The sequence below is a fragment of the Cherax quadricarinatus genome, chromosome 24 (assembly GCF_038502225.1).
Source record: "Cherax quadricarinatus isolate ZL_2023a chromosome 24, ASM3850222v1, whole genome shotgun sequence".
Lineage (NCBI taxonomy): Eukaryota > Metazoa > Arthropoda > Malacostraca > Decapoda > Parastacidae > Cherax > Cherax quadricarinatus.
In genome coordinates this window covers 10,256,493-10,277,306 of record NC_091315.1, presented here as the reverse complement: position 1 = coordinate 10,277,306, position 20,814 = coordinate 10,256,493, and the positions used below count along the sequence as shown (strand labels likewise).

At 37.4% G+C, this 20,814-nt stretch overlaps 3 protein-coding genes across 7 annotated transcripts in view; 1 reads left to right on the top strand and 2 right to left on the bottom strand.

Annotated features, from left to right (window-relative positions):
- Nucleotides 1-2,039, top strand: part of LOC128690821 (peroxisomal N(1)-acetyl-spermine/spermidine oxidase) — a 60,884-nt gene extending 58,845 nt beyond the window's left edge. The window contains exon 6 of the mRNA XM_070088167.1: nt 1,238-2,039. Within this exon, the coding sequence (XP_069944268.1) occupies nt 1,238-1,378 (141 nt within the window). The 3' untranslated portion in view covers nt 1,379-2,039. The remainder of the gene's footprint in view (nt 1-1,237) is intronic.
- Nucleotides 1-20,814, bottom strand: part of LOC138853158 (uncharacterized) — a 134,055-nt gene that overhangs the window by 71,493 nt on the left and 41,748 nt on the right. The window lies entirely within an intron of this gene.
- Nucleotides 1,454-20,814, bottom strand: part of LOC128690818 (uncharacterized) — a 227,336-nt gene continuing 207,975 nt past the window's right edge. For 3 of the 5 annotated variants that reach the window (XM_070088165.1, XM_070088164.1, XM_070088162.1), the window contains exon 13: nt 1,454-4,506. In XM_070088165.1, the coding sequence (XP_069944266.1) occupies nt 4,381-4,506 (126 nt within the window). In that variant the 3' untranslated portion in view covers nt 1,454-4,380. Of the gene's footprint in view, nt 4,507-19,131; nt 19,255-20,814 lie in introns of those variants that run through there. The other 2 variants (XR_011392369.1, XM_070088163.1) reach the window with 2 other exon arrangements.

The following is a 20,814-nucleotide window of genomic DNA, read 5'->3' as shown; positions in this document are numbered from 1 at the left end:
TCTTCAACTACCACCTTTCTATGTACATGTAGCATCTCACTTTTCCCTACCCCCCTGGGAAGTTCCAGCTGTTCGAGTCTGTTCTTTCTCCCTCCCTTGCTCGAAAGCCCAACTGTCTACGGTCGCTTCCCGCTCTCTTTTTCTTGACCACTTTCACTCTCATTCTCATGCCATTGCTGTGTACACAGATGGCTCTAAGTCTTCTGACGGCGTAGGATTCGCAGCAGTGTTTCCGGACAGCGTCGTACAAGGGCATTTACTATCTTCAGCTAGTATTTTTACTGCTGAATTATATGCCATCCTTACAGCACTTATCCGTATTGCATCTATGCCTGTGTCATCATTTGTGGTTGTCTCAGACTCCCTTAGTGCTTTACAGGCTATACAAAAATTTGATACACCTCACCCCTTAGTCCTCCGTATCCAACTTTGGCTACGCCGCATCTTTACTAAGCATAAAGATATTGTTTTTTGTTGGGTCCCTGGTCATGTTGACGTACAGGGCAATGAACAGGCAGACACTGCTGCGCGGTCAGCAGTACATGACCTACCAGTTTCTTATAGAGGTATTCCATGTACGGACTATTTTGCTGTAATATCTTCCCACCTTCACACCCGTTGGCAACAACGTTGGTCTACTATGCTCGGCAACAAACTTCAGTCTATTAAACCGAGTATAGGTTACTGGCCGTCTTCTTATCACCAGTGTCGAGGTTGGGAGACTACTCTCTCCCGTCTTCGCATTGGCCATACTCGTCTTACTCATGGATATCTCATGGAGAGGCGTCTTGCTCCTCTCTGTGAGAATTGCCAAGCTCCATTATCAGTCAGCCACATTCTGTTGGACTGCCCACTTTATCAACGAGCACGCAGAATTTACCTCTGTCGTCGTCTTCGCCCCGCTGCTCTCTCTTTACCTTCCCTTCTCGCTGATGGACCCACCTTTCATCCGGACTCTCTCATTGACTTTTTGACAACGACTGACTTACTTCACAAATTCTGATACTTTCAGCCCTTTCTACTTGTATCTCTTGCTACCCTCTACCCCCGTACTATCCCCTGCCCCGCTGTTTTCTGTAACCTGCTGATCATCCCCCCTCCCTTCTGCCATCCAATTCCCTTGCTTCCTTCCCTACCCTGCAGCGCTGTATAGCCCTTGTGGCTTAGCGCTTCTTTTTGATTATAATAATAATAATAATTTAATTTAGACAGCGTTTTATATGTACAAATCTTACAGGTTGTGTTGTGGGCAGGAGAGCATACACATAACACACGCTACAGTACTGTGGATGGTGCCATGGAAACTGGCAAACATGAAGCCCTCAAAATAATTTCAAAACTTAAGCCCTCTTCTTCATCTGTGCTTGTTGAGCATTGATTGTATTGCAGATCCAAACCCTGACTTCTTGCTTTCAAGTTGGGAGAAAGGCGATTATTTTTAAAACAGCTTCCATGGTTTACATTAAGTATTTATTGTATTTCCAGTTCCATTTTGTTATTAATTTGGTTTTGCTTAAACATTATGAAAAAGATGAATTTAACAACCTTGGGAGTCATTTTCTTTGCAATGCTATATTTTATCCATGCTATAATTAAACTGATAAAATAACTTCTGCACTGTAAAAAAATGTCTAAAGAGCTAAATGTCATGACATTTTAATTAATTTTCATACAGTACATGGTTTTTCTTTTGCAATAATTATAGTATTCCAAAGTTGAACGTAAAGTCCTGGCTGAGGTGCATACCACATTCATAGTTATACCTTCAGCATTACTCAAAAGTAATTTAGTTACAAGTCTGCCTTACCTGTAAAGAAAATTGGTGTATCCAATGTCAAATGAACTGTTTACTGTACAGAAGTATTTAAAAATATTAATACTGCTATATATTGTTGGTAATCATTATTTTTTCAAAATAAAGAAATTATAAATTTTATTATTTAGTTCCTTGTAAAATATTCACCTATAGTTTTATATTATGTATAATAAGTTGTAGTTTGAGGTCTGTAATTTTGAGAAAAATAAAGAACTACAAGAACCTTGCAGTTGTTTAAATAATGGACCAGTGCGGGTGACAGATTTTTAACCCAAAATTAAGAATTTATATTTCTTTCACTATTAAATATAATAAAGCTTTAAAAATAAAACCTTTAAAAATCTATATTTTAGTAATTAAATACAAAATTTTGCATTATACAGTACATAAAGCAAAACAAAAAAAAAATTATAAATTATTTTTCACAATTTATAGCACCTTGTAAAGGTTAAGCTAATCATACACTGGCAAACATACATTTTGAAACTAATTAGGTACATTAAGAACAGCCTATGTAAGCAGCAAGTAGAAATGCTGTATTAATGATCTGTTTAATATTATTAATATGAGCAAACTCCATGGGGAAGTGGAGAAGAATCATTCCTCCATAAGCTATGTCGTAAAAAAGAAAAACGTTAATTTTTTTTTTTTTTCAGGTCACCCTGCCTTGGTGGTAGACGGCCAGTTTATTAAAAAAATATATGCCAATTATATACAGCCTCTCCTCACTTAACGGCGGAGTTCCGTTCCTAAGACCACGTCAGTAAATGAATTCGTCGCAAAGTGAGGAGCATACTATAATACTAGTGGGTTTGTGTCAACCATCTTTGATATTACTTTAATGTCACCTTTGCATCATTTATAACATTTCTGGTATATTTTTAAATGTTTATACAGTAGTGTACTGTATATTGTAATAAACAGAACAGAGGAAATCAGCTCTAATATACATTAAAGTATGCATGCTGGTTAGAGAGCCTGTCATAAGTCTGTGTCGTCGGTAAACAAGTACGTCGCTAAGTGAGGAGAGGCTGTAGGTGATTTAATATGTAGCTTAAGGGTTATCCTATGTTTGAAGTACATTATCTCAAGAAAAAATGTTGTAGTGAGTAGGCTGGAGGCAGGGAAGATGTGTCTGAGGATAATGTGTGGTGTAAATATTATGCAGAGAATTCATAGTTTGGAGATTAGTTGTGGGGGGGCTACCAAAAGTATAATGCAGGGAGCTGAGATGGTTTGGACATTAGAAGAGGATGAAGTGCAATAAGATGACTAGGAGGATGTATACATCTGAAGTGGAGGGAAAGAGGGGTAGGGGTCAAGGTCATTCTAGGAAAGGTTGGAGAGGGGGTGGAGTTACAGTAGGTTTTGTGTATGGGGCTTGGACATCCAACAGATGTGCATATGAGCATATTAGATAAAAGTAGAGGCAAGCAGTTTTTGACATGATGTGCTCTATGAAGGGATTCAGAGGATACCAGCTAGCTAGATCAGAGTCCTGAAAGTGAGAAGTACAGTACCTTCACTGTGAAGGAGGGGTGGGGATGTTGCAGTTTGGAGAGTCATCCAATCTGTAATGTTTGCAAACCTCTGGCAAGGCAGTGATAGAATGAATGATGGTGAATGTTTCTTTTTTCAGGTCACCCTACCTTGGTGGGAGATGGCCAGTGTTAAAAAAATAGCTTTATATGGTAAAGCTGTTACATTATACTGTTTACAAATTAAATAAAACACACCAGTTTGCTTACCACTTAGAAAATTCACTTTTAGTGTTGCTTCTTGTACTGAACATATACATAAAAAGGCACCATCACTGCTACCATTTTGAAGGGCAGCATGAAATCTGCACCCATGTCATATAGCCAAGAGCTTCAGCTACACATATATTTTTATTCTGCCCCTAGTTATCAGCAACGAACAGCTCGAGATGACAGGTGTTGTAAAACAGTTATTGGCTCGAAGTTACAATAATGATCATCCCTAAAGTATATAAAGTACAGTAGTTATTCAACTAAAGACAGTTACCTGACAACAGCTGACTTTAAGCTTAAGTATCTATTTAGTGATGGTCCAGCCATCAAACTAACAGTGAAGAAAACTGCATTTTTCATGCTACCACATGACAGAATCTAACCATGAGAGAGAAATTTCATTTTGATGAACAATTCATAATTTTTATTAAACAATCAAAACTATGTAGTAAAGAAAATTGTTAAATCCTATATTTCTTTCTTAATGGTTTAGACAAAAAATATCTTTATAAATAATGTATATTACAAATCTATTACACTAATAGTAGTTTGTTTACATATAAATTCATTGAATTTTAAAAGAAAGACTACTCATATCATACCTGATATTTATGCTAAATGATGCTAGAGATGTTAGCTACAAATGTGATAATCTTTTTCCAAAACAGGTAATCACAAACATTTAGAAATTTATTTGTTGACCTCCTTAGTGATTATCATCAAGGAACAAGTTTAGCTGATGTAAAGTAGTGGAGTGAAACAGCAATATGTGAGCTTCACAAAGTTGGAATGCAAGATTGCTGTGATATAGTACTACAAAGAGCCGTCTTCATGGACCAGGTCAGGCATTGCAAATCGCACTTTTTCATAACGTTGCTCAAGAGCAGCCTTAAGCTCTAACCAGTGATCATAGTCCTTTGTTTCTGCCATTACCTTCACCTGAAAAAAGCATATACAATATTTAAATTCTAAGTTAATATACAATATGAATATTCTGAAAGTACAACTGCAGATTTCAATGTTTTTAAGAGCATACACTAATTTTTATAGATTATGAAACTTACTTTAGTAATCATAAGTAATAGATTTGCCAAAACAAGAGGAGATATAAAAAAGACCTGGAAGACACTCCCAGATTCTGGGCACCCACAAACTGAAAAAAACTAGAGATATTGTCCTAACTAAACCAAATGACACACAACTACAACTTATTGATACAGTCAGTGAGATAAATGACCTTTTCTCAACCACAGAATCAAATCTTGCCAGTAAAATCCCAGGTACCAATGCCCAAGCAAGCGATTACTTAGATGGGAATTTCCCAACTTCCTTCTATCTTGCACCAACCAAGCCCACAGAAGTTACCACTATTATTAAGTCACTTAAAAATAAATCAAGAAATATGGCCACCCTGCTTTGGTGGGAAATGGCCGATGTGTAAAGAATAAGAAAAAATAAAAATGGCTCAAGTCCCACCATTATTGCACAAACGAGCAGCTCATGTTCTTTCACCCAATATGTACATCATTGCTCTTTAACAAATTACTAGAAACCAGCACTTTCCCGACACTACTCACCAATACACAAAAGTGGTGACCCCACAGATGTAAACAATTACAGGCCAATATCAGACTTAACATTGCCATCCAAAATCTTTGAGAAACTCGTGCAAAAGAGATTATACTCCTTTATAACAGTGCAAAGCATCCTCAACCCCTGCCAATTTGGCTTCAGGAAAAGCAAAAATACAAACAACACAATTGTAAAAATGCTAGACCTGCTTTACACAACATGTCTAAAAAATAAATATCCACTAGGACTCTTTATCAACCTAAGGAAAGCTTTTGATACAGTAGACCACAGCATCCTACTCCACAAACTTGATCATTATGGCATAAGAGGCCACACACTTACATATTTCAAATCCTACCTTACTAACAGACATCAATATGTCTCTATTAACCCTTAAACTGTCCAGACATAGATCTACATTTGCACATGTAGCACTCCGAACGTAGATCAACGTTTTATTTTTCATTCCTTCAAATTTGGTACAATAGGCTTGAGTCGCCTAGACATGAAAGAATGGGTCTGTGCACTTAGTGTGTGCAGTATTAAAAAATCTGGGAGCACTTAGTACCTTGTGGGAGCACCAGTTCAACTGAGCGCCAGCTAGAGCAAATAGCGTGGCAAACACCAGGGATTCACTTATGCCATGTCGCATTAACACTCCCATTTTAAGAGGAAAGTAAAAATAGGTTAGATAAATACATGAGTGATTGTGGGTGGGTGTGAACTGGACTTGACTAGCTTGTGCTACTAGGTCTGATGTCATGCTCCTTCCTTCAGTGGATGTGACCTGACTAGGTGGGTCATTGGTCTAATCCGGGAAAGGGAGGGGGGACATGGACCTACCTTGCATGGGCCAGTAGGCCTGCTGCAGTGTTCCTTCTTTCTTATGTTCTTATGTATTCGGCAGGCTGGCTGGCTTGCTTTGGCTGTCTTTGGCTGTCTCTCTGTTGATATCTCTATCTATCTATATCTCTGTCTCACATGTACACACAAGTACAGTTATTATACATAGTGTAAATTACCTAGGATAACCCAAAAATTCCAAGCAAAGATAGATAGACAGACAGATGGACAAACATGTTTGTGTGTATCAGTGAAAACAAATAAAGCCAGAGTTCCCCCCAAGTGCCCATTTATCCAATGTCATTGAGTTGATAACAGCTGTCATAACACCATTCTTCAAGGAGAGTTTCATATATGTATACTCCAGGCAGACAGAAAGACAGAGACAGAAGGCAGGCAGATAGATAGAAACAGATAGATGAATAGACATACAGATAGATAGACAGAGAGACAAGACATGTTTGTGTGAAACAGTAATAACAAATACAGCGAGGGCTAGCTGGAGCAGTGGGCATTTATCAAATTTGAATTTCACTGGGCTGTCAACAGCATAGGGATGCCTTTCATAACAACATGCTTCAAGGTATATGCCAGGGTATCTAAAGCATTGCTGGGACCTATAAATACTTTGTATATATTTCTAGACAATAGTAAATAACCTAAGCAGGTGTAAATGTTCACCTGTCAATGTGATTGTGACTATTTGAGTACTATTTCATTACCTAATATTAATGTCAGAACAAGGATTGGCTTTGAAATTACAAGAACTATTATAAATTGTAATTATCAGAATATAAAAAATATATAAATTAAAATAAAAACAAGAAAAAAAGGTATATCGGCAACACTTCTGCAAGCAGCAGGAGTCGATGTTGCCGTCAGGTGAGCATCCAGAGCCAACTTCACTGTCTTATATCTCGGTAAGTACTGACCCTAAAATTTTTTTTTAATCCTATAACACGTAGAAAAATGTGCTCATCATTTTAAAAGAAAACTTTTTTTTTTTTTTTTTCAAAATATTCGCAGCACCACACGAATGAACGTAGATCTACGTTTGGACAGTTTAAGGGTAAAAGACACAACCTCATCAACAAGACCACTGGATACTGGAGTACTACAGAGAAGTGTCCTTGGCCCCCTTCTCTTCCTCTTATACATCCTAATGTATCAAAACCTCTGAAACCTATTCTCTTTGCTGACGACACGACTTATGTCATCTCCCACTCTAATCTTGCCTCACTCAGCACTGTTGTTATTAACGAAGAGCTAGTAAAAATATCAACCTGGATGACTACCAATAAACTTCCACTTAATGGTGACAAAAGCTTTGGCATTATGTTTGGGAACAGAACAAGTGATGCCCAACTGAACACTATGATTGACAACACTCTTATTGCTAAACATAATGAGGGCAAATTTCTGGGTCTGCATAAAAGGGCCTAAAATCTAACTCCCTGCCTGAAAACTCTAGAACTGCAGACTCAACCACCATTTTCAAAACTCATGTTAAAAAACACCTCATCTCATTAACACACCCCATCATCAGCTATGTGAAAACCACCTATGTATTCTCTTTTCTGTATCATGAACACATCCAAAACAAAATAGACTTACTCTCCATATCTGTATTTCTTCCTATTTTACACTTACACTTACCCAAATGACTGTAAACATAAAATTCCTAATATAGTTATTGCCTAATTAATCTTAAGTTAGTCCTAAGTTTGCGTGGAATACTCAGCCTATTATATATAATATAGGAGCTCTTGTAGAAAGTGTATCATGCTGAGATAAAACCATTCCCATTACTAAATTTACTAACTAATATTGTTACAGTGGACCCTTGGTTTTCATGTTTAATCCATTCCAGAGCTATCGGTGAAAACAAACCATTTTCCTAATAAGAAATTATGTAAATCCAATTAATCCATTCCAGACACCCAGAAGTATCAACAAAAAAAAATTTTTTTTACCTTAACCCTTTCAGGGTCCGTCCCGTAGATCTACGGCTTTACGTTCAGGGTCCAAACCGTAGATCTACGCCATGAGCTCAGCTCACTCTGATAAACTGTGAGTGGTACATTTGGGCCTAGATATGAGAGAATACATCTATGTGGTATGCGTGCACCACATAAAACAGATCCTGCAGCACACTGTGTATAATGAGAGAAAAAAAATGAAATCATGATTTTTCGATTAAAACAGCAACTTTGCAGTGTTTTTTCGTATGTTTTTTATAGTTGTATTTGCGATTTCTTGGTCTCATTTGATAGAATGGAAGACATATTACAGAAATAGAGATGATTTTGATTGGTTTTAGCACTGGAAATGACTTGAAACTGAGCTCAAAGTAGCAGAAATGTTAAATTTTTGCCGATATTCAAGAGTAAACAAACGACCTCACACATCTAATACACGTCAGATGGTGGGTCTAATATACATTCACAAATATGGTGATGATATTTATACAATTATTACAGTATTGCATAACAGTAAATCTTCTATTTTTTGGTGTGAATAAAAATTCATTATGTGAATAAAAAATCAAAATGGAATTTATTTGTAAAGCCTCAAAACATAACTAATGAACAGAGGAAATGTTAGTTTAGTGCCAGGAATGCCTACATTGTTCATTCTGGACCCTATTTTGAAATTGGAATATTTTGAACTTTGTGTTAAATTGGCCAAATTAACAATTTCCGATCACTTTATTTTGTAGTTGAAACAGTTGATTTGGCGATTTCTTGTGCTCAATCGATAGAATAGAAGTAATACTAGTGAAATAGCTAAGAATTTGGTTGATTGGAATAATGTAATTGGCCTAAAATGGGAGTCAAAGTCGGCAAAATCGCCGATTCGTAAATATCGCTGACACATCAAAATTCGCGAGAGCATAATTTCGTCAATTTTCCACCAAATTTCGTACTTTTTGTTTTATTACCTTCACAAAAAGATTCTCTACGATTTCATAAGAAAAAATAACAAATTTTTTTTTTGAAAATTCTTGGACACTGGTGAGTGACTCCAGATTTGGGCCTTGGACCCTGAAAGGGTTAAAGATAGATTTACATGCACAAAAGAATGAATATTACATATGATACTTACCTTTATTGAAGGCTGTTGTTGATGGATGGAAGACAGAGAGGAAGGGAGAGGGAAAAGAGGTTATTGTTTGGAAGGGAGGGAAATCCCCCTCCATAAGGATTCTAGATACCAAGTCCTTATCCGGGATCACTTCCCTAGCTTAAATATAGATTTACATGCAGAAAAGAATGACAAATAAATATAAAGCACTAATAAAATGTATAAATGAACATTTAACATCACACTTACCTTTATTGAAGACTGTTATTTGTGTATGGCAGATGGGGCGGAGGGGAGAGGGAGGCGAGTTTATTGTTGGAGACAGGACATGCTTCAATATGACACTAATATAAACTCTATGGCTTATTTATCTATCACAATTCAACTAATATGACATGATAAACAATATTAATAACATAGAAACATGACATATACTCTAGAATGAATAAAATATGTCATTATGTATGTCACGAGTGGTGTTCTGTTGTTGTTTTTGGGTGTATAAGGGCCACTGAGAGCATAAGCCGTACATAGTGATGGTGAAGGCAGCAGCAGAGGCGGTGGTGTTGTCAGTAGCCCTACATAACTCCCATAACATTGGAGGAGTTAGGTTCGTGCTGTCCTTTTTCTATCGATTAATCACTTAACTTACTTGCTACACTGTTAATGCTACACTTTATCGCTGGCTGGCACTATAGCCTTCATCGACTCATGCTGCTTTAGTATCATACGTATAGTAGAATCACTGAAGAAGGCACATTCTCCCCTCTCTCTTCCTCCTCCACTTTGGTACTTTGCTACGATTTCTTTCTTTAATTCTATCATGTTCCTCACTTTCTTTACCAAAGGACTGGCACTAGGAGCTTTCTTTGGACCCATGGTGGCTTATTTAGTAGTTACACACAATTAACAAATGCCAAAAACAATGGATTGTTACGAAATGTTTCGTATGACCTTGCAGAATATGTTCACTCTGAGAAACAACACGACACTGCCTGAGAATGCGTGTGGAAGACGGCTTTGTCTGCACGCTGGGCACTGGACAGGTTCCGTACCATTGATGAAAATGGAGGAAATCGATGAAAACAGAACCAATATTTTGATGAAAAAAGTCGGCAAAAATGGAAATCAGCAATAACAGAGATCAACAAAAAGGGAGGGTCCACTGTATATGTTTTGTACTACCTCACTACAGTGGAACCTCGGTTTTCGTTTGCCTTGGTTTTCATTGAATTCAGTTTTTGACAACTTTTCTCGTCAAAATTTTGTCCCAGTTTTCATTCATCACCTCAGTTTTCGTTGAGCTGACAGTGGTCCACTGTGCCAAACATGTCTGCCCACACCCACACAAAGCATCCCACACGTTCTGAGTCAGTCTGGCTTTGTTTCTTGTTGGTAGTGTGGCAGTGATGGTGGTAGAGGGTGGTAAGTGATGGTGGTAGAGGGTGGTAATGATGGTGGTAAAGCATGTTTGTGATGGTGGTAGAGGGTGGTAAGTGATGGTGGTAGAGGGTGGTAAGTGATGGTGGTAGAGGGTGGTAGTGATGGTGGTAGAAAGTGGTAATGATGGTGGTAGAGGGTGGAAGTGGTTGTGATGGTGGCAGAGGGTGGTAGTAATTGTGGCAGAAGGTGGTAGTGATGGTGGTAGAGATAATCTCTCCTTGCTGTCTTCCATATGCCTACAAGAGTCTTCAATAAAGGTAAAAGTGATGTTAAATGTTCATTTATCCATTTCATTAGTCCTTTATATTTATATCTCATTGTTTTCTATATGTAATACATAGTTATTCTCAATAAAATGTATTTTTTGTTAATACTTTTGGGTGTCTGGAACAGATTAATTGGATTTACATTATTTCTTATGGGAAATATTGCTTCAGTTTTTGTCAGACTTTCTGAATGAATTAATGACAAAAACCAAGGCTCCACTGTATTATCAATTTAATTAATGATAATTATTTCAATTACCTAACTTTTACATCAATATGCAATAATGTACAGTGGACCCTCGGCTAACGCCTTTAATCTGTTCCAGAGAGCTAGCCTTTAACCGAATAAATTTTCCCCATAAGAAATAATGGAAATCCATTTAATCCATTCCAGACACCCAAAAGTATTAAACAAAATAATTTTTTTACATGAAATATACATTTCCATACACAGAAAACAATGATACATGAAGAATAAAACAATAATAACATCACACTTAACTTTTTTGTGGACTTGTTGATGAGTGATGAGACGGGAGGAGAGCAGAGGATGAAGGTGTTCTATTGTTTGGAAGGGGAATCCCCTTCCATAAAGACTTCAGTAACAAGTCCTTTTTTGGCTTGTGTCCCGGGAGTGCCCTTTCCTCCCTGAGTAATGTAGGTCCTGTTTGGCATTTTCTTCCTAAACAGGCCTGTTTTGTCACAATTGAACACTTGGGGTTTTAATTTTTCAGCCTCTATGTACCCCTTAAAATCCTGTGCATATTTTTCAGCCGCTTTTTTGTCAGAAGTGGCAGCCTCACCATGCCTTATCATACCATACCACCATCACAATCGCTACCACCCTCTACCACCATCACTACCACCCTCTACCACCATCACAACCACTACCACCATCACAACCACTACCATCACAATCACTACCACCCTCTACCACCATCACAACCACTACCACCATTGCAATCACTACCACCCTCTACCACCATCACTACCACCCTCTACCACCATCACACCCACTACCACCCTCTACCACCATCACAATTGCTACCACCCTCTACCACCACCACTACAACCCTCTACCACCATCACTACCACTACCACCCTCTACCATCACCACTTTTGTATTTTTCTTCAAACTTTTTCTTAAATTATATGTGTTTCTCACATTCTTTACCATAGGGCTGGCACTAGAAGCTTTCTTGGGGCCCATGGTTGCTTATTTAGCAGTTACAAGCACCAAAAACAATGGAATAATACAAAATATATCACATGTACGCGCAGAATCGTCCTCACTGGCTTTGTAAACAGTGGCACACTGGCTGGTACACGGAGTGAGTGGCCGGGCCTGCTTAGGGTGCCGTGCGGACACGTTCGGGACAAAAGCTCCTAACCGAGTTTTTAGGTGTTATCCGAGCCAATTTTTTTATGCCAATGCAAGGTGTTATCCGATTTTGGCGTTAGCCAAGGGTTCACTGTATGTTAAAATGTACTACTCCATAACCTGTGCCAATAGAGAGTAAGAATTAGGATTAGTCTGCCCGAAATGCCTAGGCATGCTTGTGGCTTCCTTTGTAATAACTATTTTATAATATGTAAACCACACATTGTAAGCTTTGCAAAGAAATAAACATTTTCATTTTCATAATCAAAATAATCATTTCTTCTTAGGAAAGAATTATGATGGACCCTGCTGATTAAATCACCTGTATATTTTTGGTGGCCATCAAACGTAAAAAAAAAAAAAAAAAAGGAAACACAGCAGTGTAATGATTCCAAACCTGGTAGCTTAGCACTGTGGATGCTTGTAGTCAAAAAATGCAATTTATTTAACCCAGGTAAGAAATCCCCACTGGGCAATGCTATGGAACCTCCCAGCCCAATGAGCCTTATGGGTTTAATGCTTTCCATAAATATAATAATTATAATAATGGGAATTTAAATTATTACTGTTACAGAATTATTTTTTAACAATGATCATTTCCCACTGAGGTAGAGGGTAACTTCCCCCCCACTCCACCTCCCACCCCAAAATAAAAGGAATGCACTGACTATCACTCAACTGCAGGACAGCAGTTCAATGAATGATGGTGAATGTATTTCCTCTTGTTTGGTGGTTGGTTACCTTACCTCAGTATGAGACAACTGGCAAGTTAATAATAATAAACCCAACATTTATGAGGATCAACATGAGTTTAAAGTTGTATGCTCCAGTACCAATAATTGCTAAACTTTAAAGGCTGGTACAGGCAGTATAGCTAAGGATGATACTAGAGAACTGGAAAAATTAAGTACAGTGGTACCTCCGGTTACGAACTTAATTCGTTCCAGAAGGCTGTTCGAGTGCTAATACTGAACGAATTTGTTCCCATAAAGAATAATGTAAATTAGATTAGTCCATTTCAGACCCCCAAAAATACACTTAGAAAAACACTTACGAAAATACACTTACATAACTATTCAAGTTGGGAGCTGTTCGAAACTCAAGGTACCACTGTAATGCAAATGTACTGTACTTAGGTACCACTGACTTGGAGGCAAAAATACTTCATACATTGTGTGCCTACTGCATATTAGATTTCTCCTAGTGCTAAAAACACTAAAAATACCTTTTGTGGCTAGTAGAAATTAAAGAGAAGACATACCTAATATAAGACCATAAAAGGATATGAAAAACAGATAAAGATGACCTAGCACCATTAACAATTAAGAACAATAGGCCATGATTGTAAACCTGAGAAAAAATTGGTGCTGAAATGGTACCAGAAAGATTTTCTTCACTATCATTGTGGTAGATCAGTGAACTGTATTGATATATGGCCCATATGGGTTTAGCACTTTTATAGTAATAATAATAACAAGGTAGGGGTCATCCTAGGAAAGGTTGGAGAGAGGGGGGTAAAGGAGGTTTTGTGTGCATGAGCATGTTTGATAAGAGTATAGATGAATGGTTTTTATGACTTGACGTGCTGTTTGAATGTAAGCAAAGTAACACTTATGAAGGGATTCAGGGAAACTGGTTAGCCAAACTTAGAGTCCTGGAGGTGGGAAGTGAAGTGTCTACACTCTGAAGGAGGGGGTATTACTATGTTGCAGATTTTTAATTGTAGTGTAGGCATGCCTCTGGCATGCCTACAAAAAAAAATAATAAGAATGAATAATACAAGTTAGCAAGTACATATAGTACAACAATTATGAGATGCAAAAAAATTTATATGACTGAATATAGTACAGGCATACCTTGCTAATGTAGCGCTTTGCTAATACGGCACTTTTCAGTTTTATTAATGTTTATTATTTCTGGTGTTGACACACATATCAGCTGACCAACACCAATGTTTTTATTTATTATTTTTACTTCTGCTTCATTTTTTAGCCTAGCACTATGTGCACTTAATAAATGATAATATAAACATGTTTTTAGGTTTTTATATGTATTGGCAAATGAAAAACAGGCTATGATTTGCTTTAACCCTTTCAGGATTCAAGGCCAAAATCTGAAGTGGTACCCCAGTGTCCAAGAATTTAAAAAAAAAAAAAATTATTTTTTCTTATGAAATGGTAGAGAATCTTTTTGTGAGGGTAATAAAACAAAAATATGAAATTTGATGGAAAATTGTCGAAATTATGCTGTTGCGAATTTTAATGTGTCAGCGATATTTACGAATTGACGATTTTGCCGACTTTGACTCCCATTTTAGGCCAATTACATTATTCCAGTCAACCAAATTCTTAGCTATTTCACTAGTATTACTTCTATTCTATCGATTGAGCACAAGAAATCGCCAAGTCAACTGTTTCAACTACAAAATGAAGTGATCGGAAATTGGTAATTTGGCCAATTTAACACAAAGTTCAAAATATTCCAATTTCAAAATAGAGTCCAGAATAAACAATGTAGGTATTCCTGGCACTAAACTAATATTTCCTCTCTTCATTAGTTACATTTTGAGGCTTTACAAATAAATTCCATTTTGATTTTTTATTCACATAATGAATTTTTATTCACACCAAAAAATAGAAGATTTACTGTTATGCAATATTGTAATAATTATATAAATATCATCACCACATTTGTGAATGTATATCAGACCCACCAGCTGGCGTGTATATGACGTGTGAGGTCGTTTGTTTACTCTTGAACATCGGCAAAAATTTAACATTTCCGCTACTTTGAGCTCAGTTTCAAGCCATTTCCCGTGCTAAAACCAATCAAAATCATCTCTATTTCTGTAATATGTCTTCCATTCTATCAAACGAGACAAAGAAATTGCAAATACAACTATAAAAAACATACGAGAAAACACTGCAAAGTCGCTGTTTTAATCGAAAATTGCGGTCTCAGTATTTTTTCTCTCATTATACACAGTGTGCTGCAGGATTTGTTTTATGTGGTGCACACATACCACATAGATGTATTCTCTCATATCTAGGCCCAAATTTACCACTCACAGTTTATCAGAGTGAGCTGAGCTCATGGCGTAGATCTACGGTTTGGACCCTGAACGTAAAACCGTAGATCTACGGGACGGACCCTGAAAGGGTTAAGGTGATACAGTGGAACCTTGACTTACGAGTGTCTCAACATATGAGTTTTTTGAGATACGAGCCGTCCCTGGGTCCATTTTTTGCTCTGAGTTATGAACCAACATTTGAGTTACAAACCAGCTCCCCCTGCTTCCCCCTCAACCCAAAACTTGGACACCTCGCTTGTTTATCTATGATTTCATGCTTTAATTCCATTGAAATCATCCTCTTTTTCTTCTCAGCACTGTCCTTTACACTTAATTTCTAAGGACCCATGCTTAGAAAAACGAAATTTGGCCAACTCAGTGCACTGCTCCCACAGCAGTGCACCGAGTTGGCAGCATTCATTATAATAATAATAATAGTACTACTAATAATAATAATAATTATTAGTATTATTATTAGTAGTAGTAATAATAGTAGTAGTAGTAGTAGTATTAATTTAGGTAACTAGAGCACAGATCCAATTCCCTAGATCAAGAGTCCCTCACCAGCATCAAGGTTTCTTGATGCTGGTGAGGGGCTCTTGATCTAGGGAATTGGATCTTTGCTCCAGTTCCCTAAATTAATAATGATAATAATAATAATATTATTATTATTATTATTATAATACAGTGTGCCCTCCGTTTTAGTGTTTAACCCTTTCAGGGTCGACAGGCCCTCTCAGAGACTTGTTCTCAGGGTCGACAAATTTTCAAAAAAAAAAAAAAATATTTTTTATTATGAAAAGATAGAGAATCTTTTCCTGATCATAATGACACCAAAAGTATGAAATTTGATGGAAAACTTACGGAATTATGCTCTCGTGAAGTTAGCAGTCTTGATGATGTTTACGCATCGGCGATTTTGCCCAATTTGAGCCCTATTTTTGGCCAATTCCAGTGTACTAGTCGACAAAAATCATAACTATTTCGCTAGAACTCCATTTTTTCTATCGAATGAGTACAAGAAACCACCCATTTACCAATTTCAACTATCCAATAAAGTGGTCAGAATTTAGCAATTTTGCCAATTTCACACAAATTTCAAAAGATGCTAATTTCCAAATAGGGTCCAGAATAAACAAGAAAGACATTCCTGGCACTAAAATAACATTTCCTCTGTTCATCAGTCACGTTCCCACGCCCCTCTTACATTTCTTTTGCTTTCCAAGCTGTATAGTCCTTGTGGCTTAGCGCTTCTTTTTGATTATAATAATAATAATAATTTTGCTTTCCACTTTGAATTTTTATTCTCACAAAAATAGAAGATTTACTGTTATGCAGACTACTGCATTAGTGTAGAAATGGTATAAATAATATCAGCGCACTTGTGAAAGAATATTAGACTCACCAGTTGACGTGTACTGGACGCTTGGTATGATTTGTTTACTTTTGAACTTTGGCAAAAATCGAAGATTTCTGCTACTTTGAGCTCAATTTCAAGGTACTTTTCATTGTAAAACCAATCAAAATCGTCTCAATTTCTGTAATATATTTTCCATTCTATAAAATGAGACCAGGAAAACTAGAATACCATCATAAATACCATATGAACATACAGTGCAAAGTCGCTGTTTTAAATCAAAAACACTGTCAAAGTTTTTTTTTCTCATTACGCACTGTGTGCTGCAGGATTTTTTTTATACTGCGCGCACTGACCACACAGACCCATTCTTTCATATGTAGGCCTACCAGCTTTCTCTTACTAGATTTGAGGGCGTTAGAATTTAGGCATACTAGTACGTCAAAAACTCTGGTGCGTAAGCCGTAGTAGTACGTCAGAAACCCTGAAAGGGTTAATCCATTCCAGAGCCATCAGCCAAAATCGAAACCATTTTCCCCATAAGAAATTATGTAAATCCAATTAATCCATTCCAGACACCCAGAAGTATCAACAAAATTTTTTTTTTACCTTAAAGATAGATTTACATGCACAAAAGAATGAACATTACACATGACACTTACCTTTACTGAAGGCTGTTGTTGATGGATGGAAGACAGGGAGGAAGGGAGAGGGAAGAGAGGTTATTGTTTGGAAGGGGAATCCCCCTCCATAAGGCCTCTAGGTACCTAGTCCTTATCAGGGGTCACTTCCCTAGCTTAAATATAGATTTACATGCAGAAAAGAATGACAAATAAATTTTCTTTCTTTCAACACACCGGCCGTATCCCACCAAGGCAGGGTGGCCCAAAAAGAAATACGGAAGTTTCTCTTTTAAATTTAGTAATTTATACGGGAGAAGGGGTTACTAGCCCCTTGCTCCAGGCATTTTAGTCGCCTCTTACAACACGCATGGCTTACGGAGGAAGAATTCTGTTCCACTTCCCCATGGAGATAAGAGGAAATAAACAAGAACAAGAACTAGAAAGAAAATAGAAGAATACCCAGAGGGGTGTGTATATATATGCTTGTACATGTATGTGCAGTGTGACCTAAGTGCAAGTAGAAGTAGCAAGACATACCTGAAATCTTGCATGTTTATGAGACAGACAAAAGACACCAGCAATCCTACCATCATGTAAAACAATTACAGGTTTTCATTGTACACTCACTTGGCAGGACGGTAGTACCTCCCTGGGCGGTTGCTGTTTACCAACCTACTAGCTAGGGACAAATAAATATAAAGCACTAATAAAATGTATAAATGAACATTTAACATCACACTTACCTTTATGGAAGACTTGTTGGTGTATGGCAGACCGGGCATAGGGGAGAAGGAGATGACTTTATTTTTGGAGAATATGACACTAATGTCAACTCTACAGCTTATTTATCTATCGCAATTCAACTTATGTAACATAATAAACAATATTAATAACACAGAAACATGACATATACTCTAGAATGAATAAAATAAGTCATTATGTATGTAACAACAAGTGTTGTGTTGTTGTTGTTGTTGTTGGGTGTATAAGGGCCACTATGAGCATAAGCCGTACATAATGTTGGTGAAGGCTGCAGTTCTTCTGCGCCAGCCTTCGTCGGGTGTGAACGTCTCTCTCTCACCTGAGTATCAGTGACAAATTTCCACCATTCTCTCTGGGACGCTTGTCCTCATCTATTTTGCCCATCAGGCACTCTACAGGAGGGGCACCTGTTCAACAGCTTACTTCAGCCAGCTCCATTTTTTCCACTCTGTGGAAAATTCTTTAACGGTCTTTGGTGGGAAGCCAGTTACTGAACTCAGGTGGGAGAGCGGGCGTCCCTCTCTGCTTGGGCTTGGCAAAGGGGTCCACCAGATCTAATTGGAAACATCAAGTTTCTACCTCTATTTACAAAGGAACTTTTGTTCCTTTTCTCTCATTGCCCAGCCTTGGGCAAAATTTTTTTTTCTCATACCATCGAGAAACTGGGCTTGATACGGCTTATGCTGTCAGTGGCCCTGATAAACCCAACAAAGAAAGAGAGAAGGCTGCAGCTGGGGCAGCGGTGTTTTCTGTAGCCCTATATAACTCCAACAACATTGGTGGAATTAGTAGAATTGCTGAATCACTGAAGAAGGCACCCTCTACCATCATCACAACCACTACCACAATCACTACCACCCTCTACCACCATCACAACTACAATCCTCTAATATACCATCACTACCACCCTTTACCACCATCACTACTACCCTCTATCACCATCACTACTACCCTCTACCACCACCACTTTCATATTTTTCTACAAACTTTTTCTTGAATTATATTGTGTTTCTCACATTCTTTACCAAAGGGCTGGTGCTAGAAGCTTTCTCTGGGCCCATGGTGGCTTATTTAGCAGTCACACACAATAAACAAGTGGCAAAAACAATGGATTATTATAAAATATTTCATATGACCTGGCAGGATATGTTCACTTACCAAGAAACAACACTACACTGGCTGAGAATGCATGTGGGAGGTGGCTTTGTCTGCGTGCTGGGCACTGGACAGGTTCCGTATGATCAACAAAAATGGAGGTAATCGATGAAAGCAGAACCAAAAAATCGCTGAAAAAAGTTAGCCAAAACCGAAATCGGTGATAACAGAGATCAACGAAAACGGAGGTTCCACTGTAATAACGATAGAGCTTCAGTTCCCTAAAATAATAATAATAGTAATAATAATAATTATTATTATTATAATAATGGTAGAGCTTCATTTCCCTAAATTAATAATAATAATAATACATAATACATATTTAATAATAATTCAGAATGCTGCAGCTAGTTGGCACAGCTGATGCCAAAACCTCTGGTAAGCAGTACTCGTGTTTACACCACTGTGGGGGCAGTTCTCTCATGCTTGCTTGCATTTTTTTATAGTCATTTGGCCAAATTTCTTTTTACTAAACATGGGTCCTAAGAAAATAAGTGCAAAGGACAGTGCTGAGAAGAAAAAGAGGATGATTTCCATGAACTTAGCCACACACTACCAGCTTAGTACATCTACGATATGTAGATACTAAAGCTGTATCAGTCAAGTTCAGTGATTAAACAAAACAAATTGTATCAGTTAAGTTCAGCGATTAAACAAAACAATATTGTTGTTGGAGGTTTACAGGGCCACTGACATCATATGCCACACCCTCAACTTCCCCCAAGTGTGTAAATACATACTGTACACTTTATATAAACAGCTTAATATTTCTTTACATTCTGTAGTGTATTATGATTTATGTTTTTATATACGATATTTCTGCAATTAACCTCACAAATACTCTGTTTTCTCTTACAATAAGAGCATGGGAAGATACTATAGTCAAAGTTGGACAGGAAATGGTGGACACTTCCGCCGCTGCCTCTGCCACCATATTATGGCCTATTTTATTTATTCTAGAGTATATATCACATTTCTGTGTTAATTATATTATTTATTATGTCATACTAGATGAATTGTGAAAGATAAATAAGCCATACAGTTGATACTAGCATCATATTCAAGTATTCTGTCTTGTCTCCAGAGTGCAGGAATGAATTAATGGCTTTTCAGTTAATTTAAATGAGGAAAATTGATTTGATATACGAGTAAATTGAGTTATGAGCTAGGTCACGGAACAGATTAAACTCGTAAGTCAAGGTTCCACTGTATTTGCCTCACGAAGGTGGTCTGGAACCTAACGTACCCTATTACAAGGTATGCCTGTACTGATAATCACAAAAATGACCTATTACATATAGCTAAAGAAGCAGAACAATGGTTATCCTTTCCCATTTTCAGTGTTTAATCTATGTGTTATAGCCACTCGCAGGACGTTCCTCTATTCCCCTAATTGATGTATGAACACTTTCTTTGACTTTCTCACATGAATATAATAATTTACAAATTCTAGTGGCTGTAACAGTTGCTAGTCACCTGTCTCATAATATATGTAACTACCTGCTAGTCACCTGTCTCATAATATATGTAACTACCTGCTAGTCACCAGTCCTGCCTGCCTTTTGTATGATATTACTGGAAAGTGTTAACCTGATAACAGTCATACAGAGATACATGGAAGAGGTGAAAAAGATGTTACAGAAGAAAAAGTGGCATTGAGGGAAGGACACTGGCAGAAAGAAAGGGTGAGG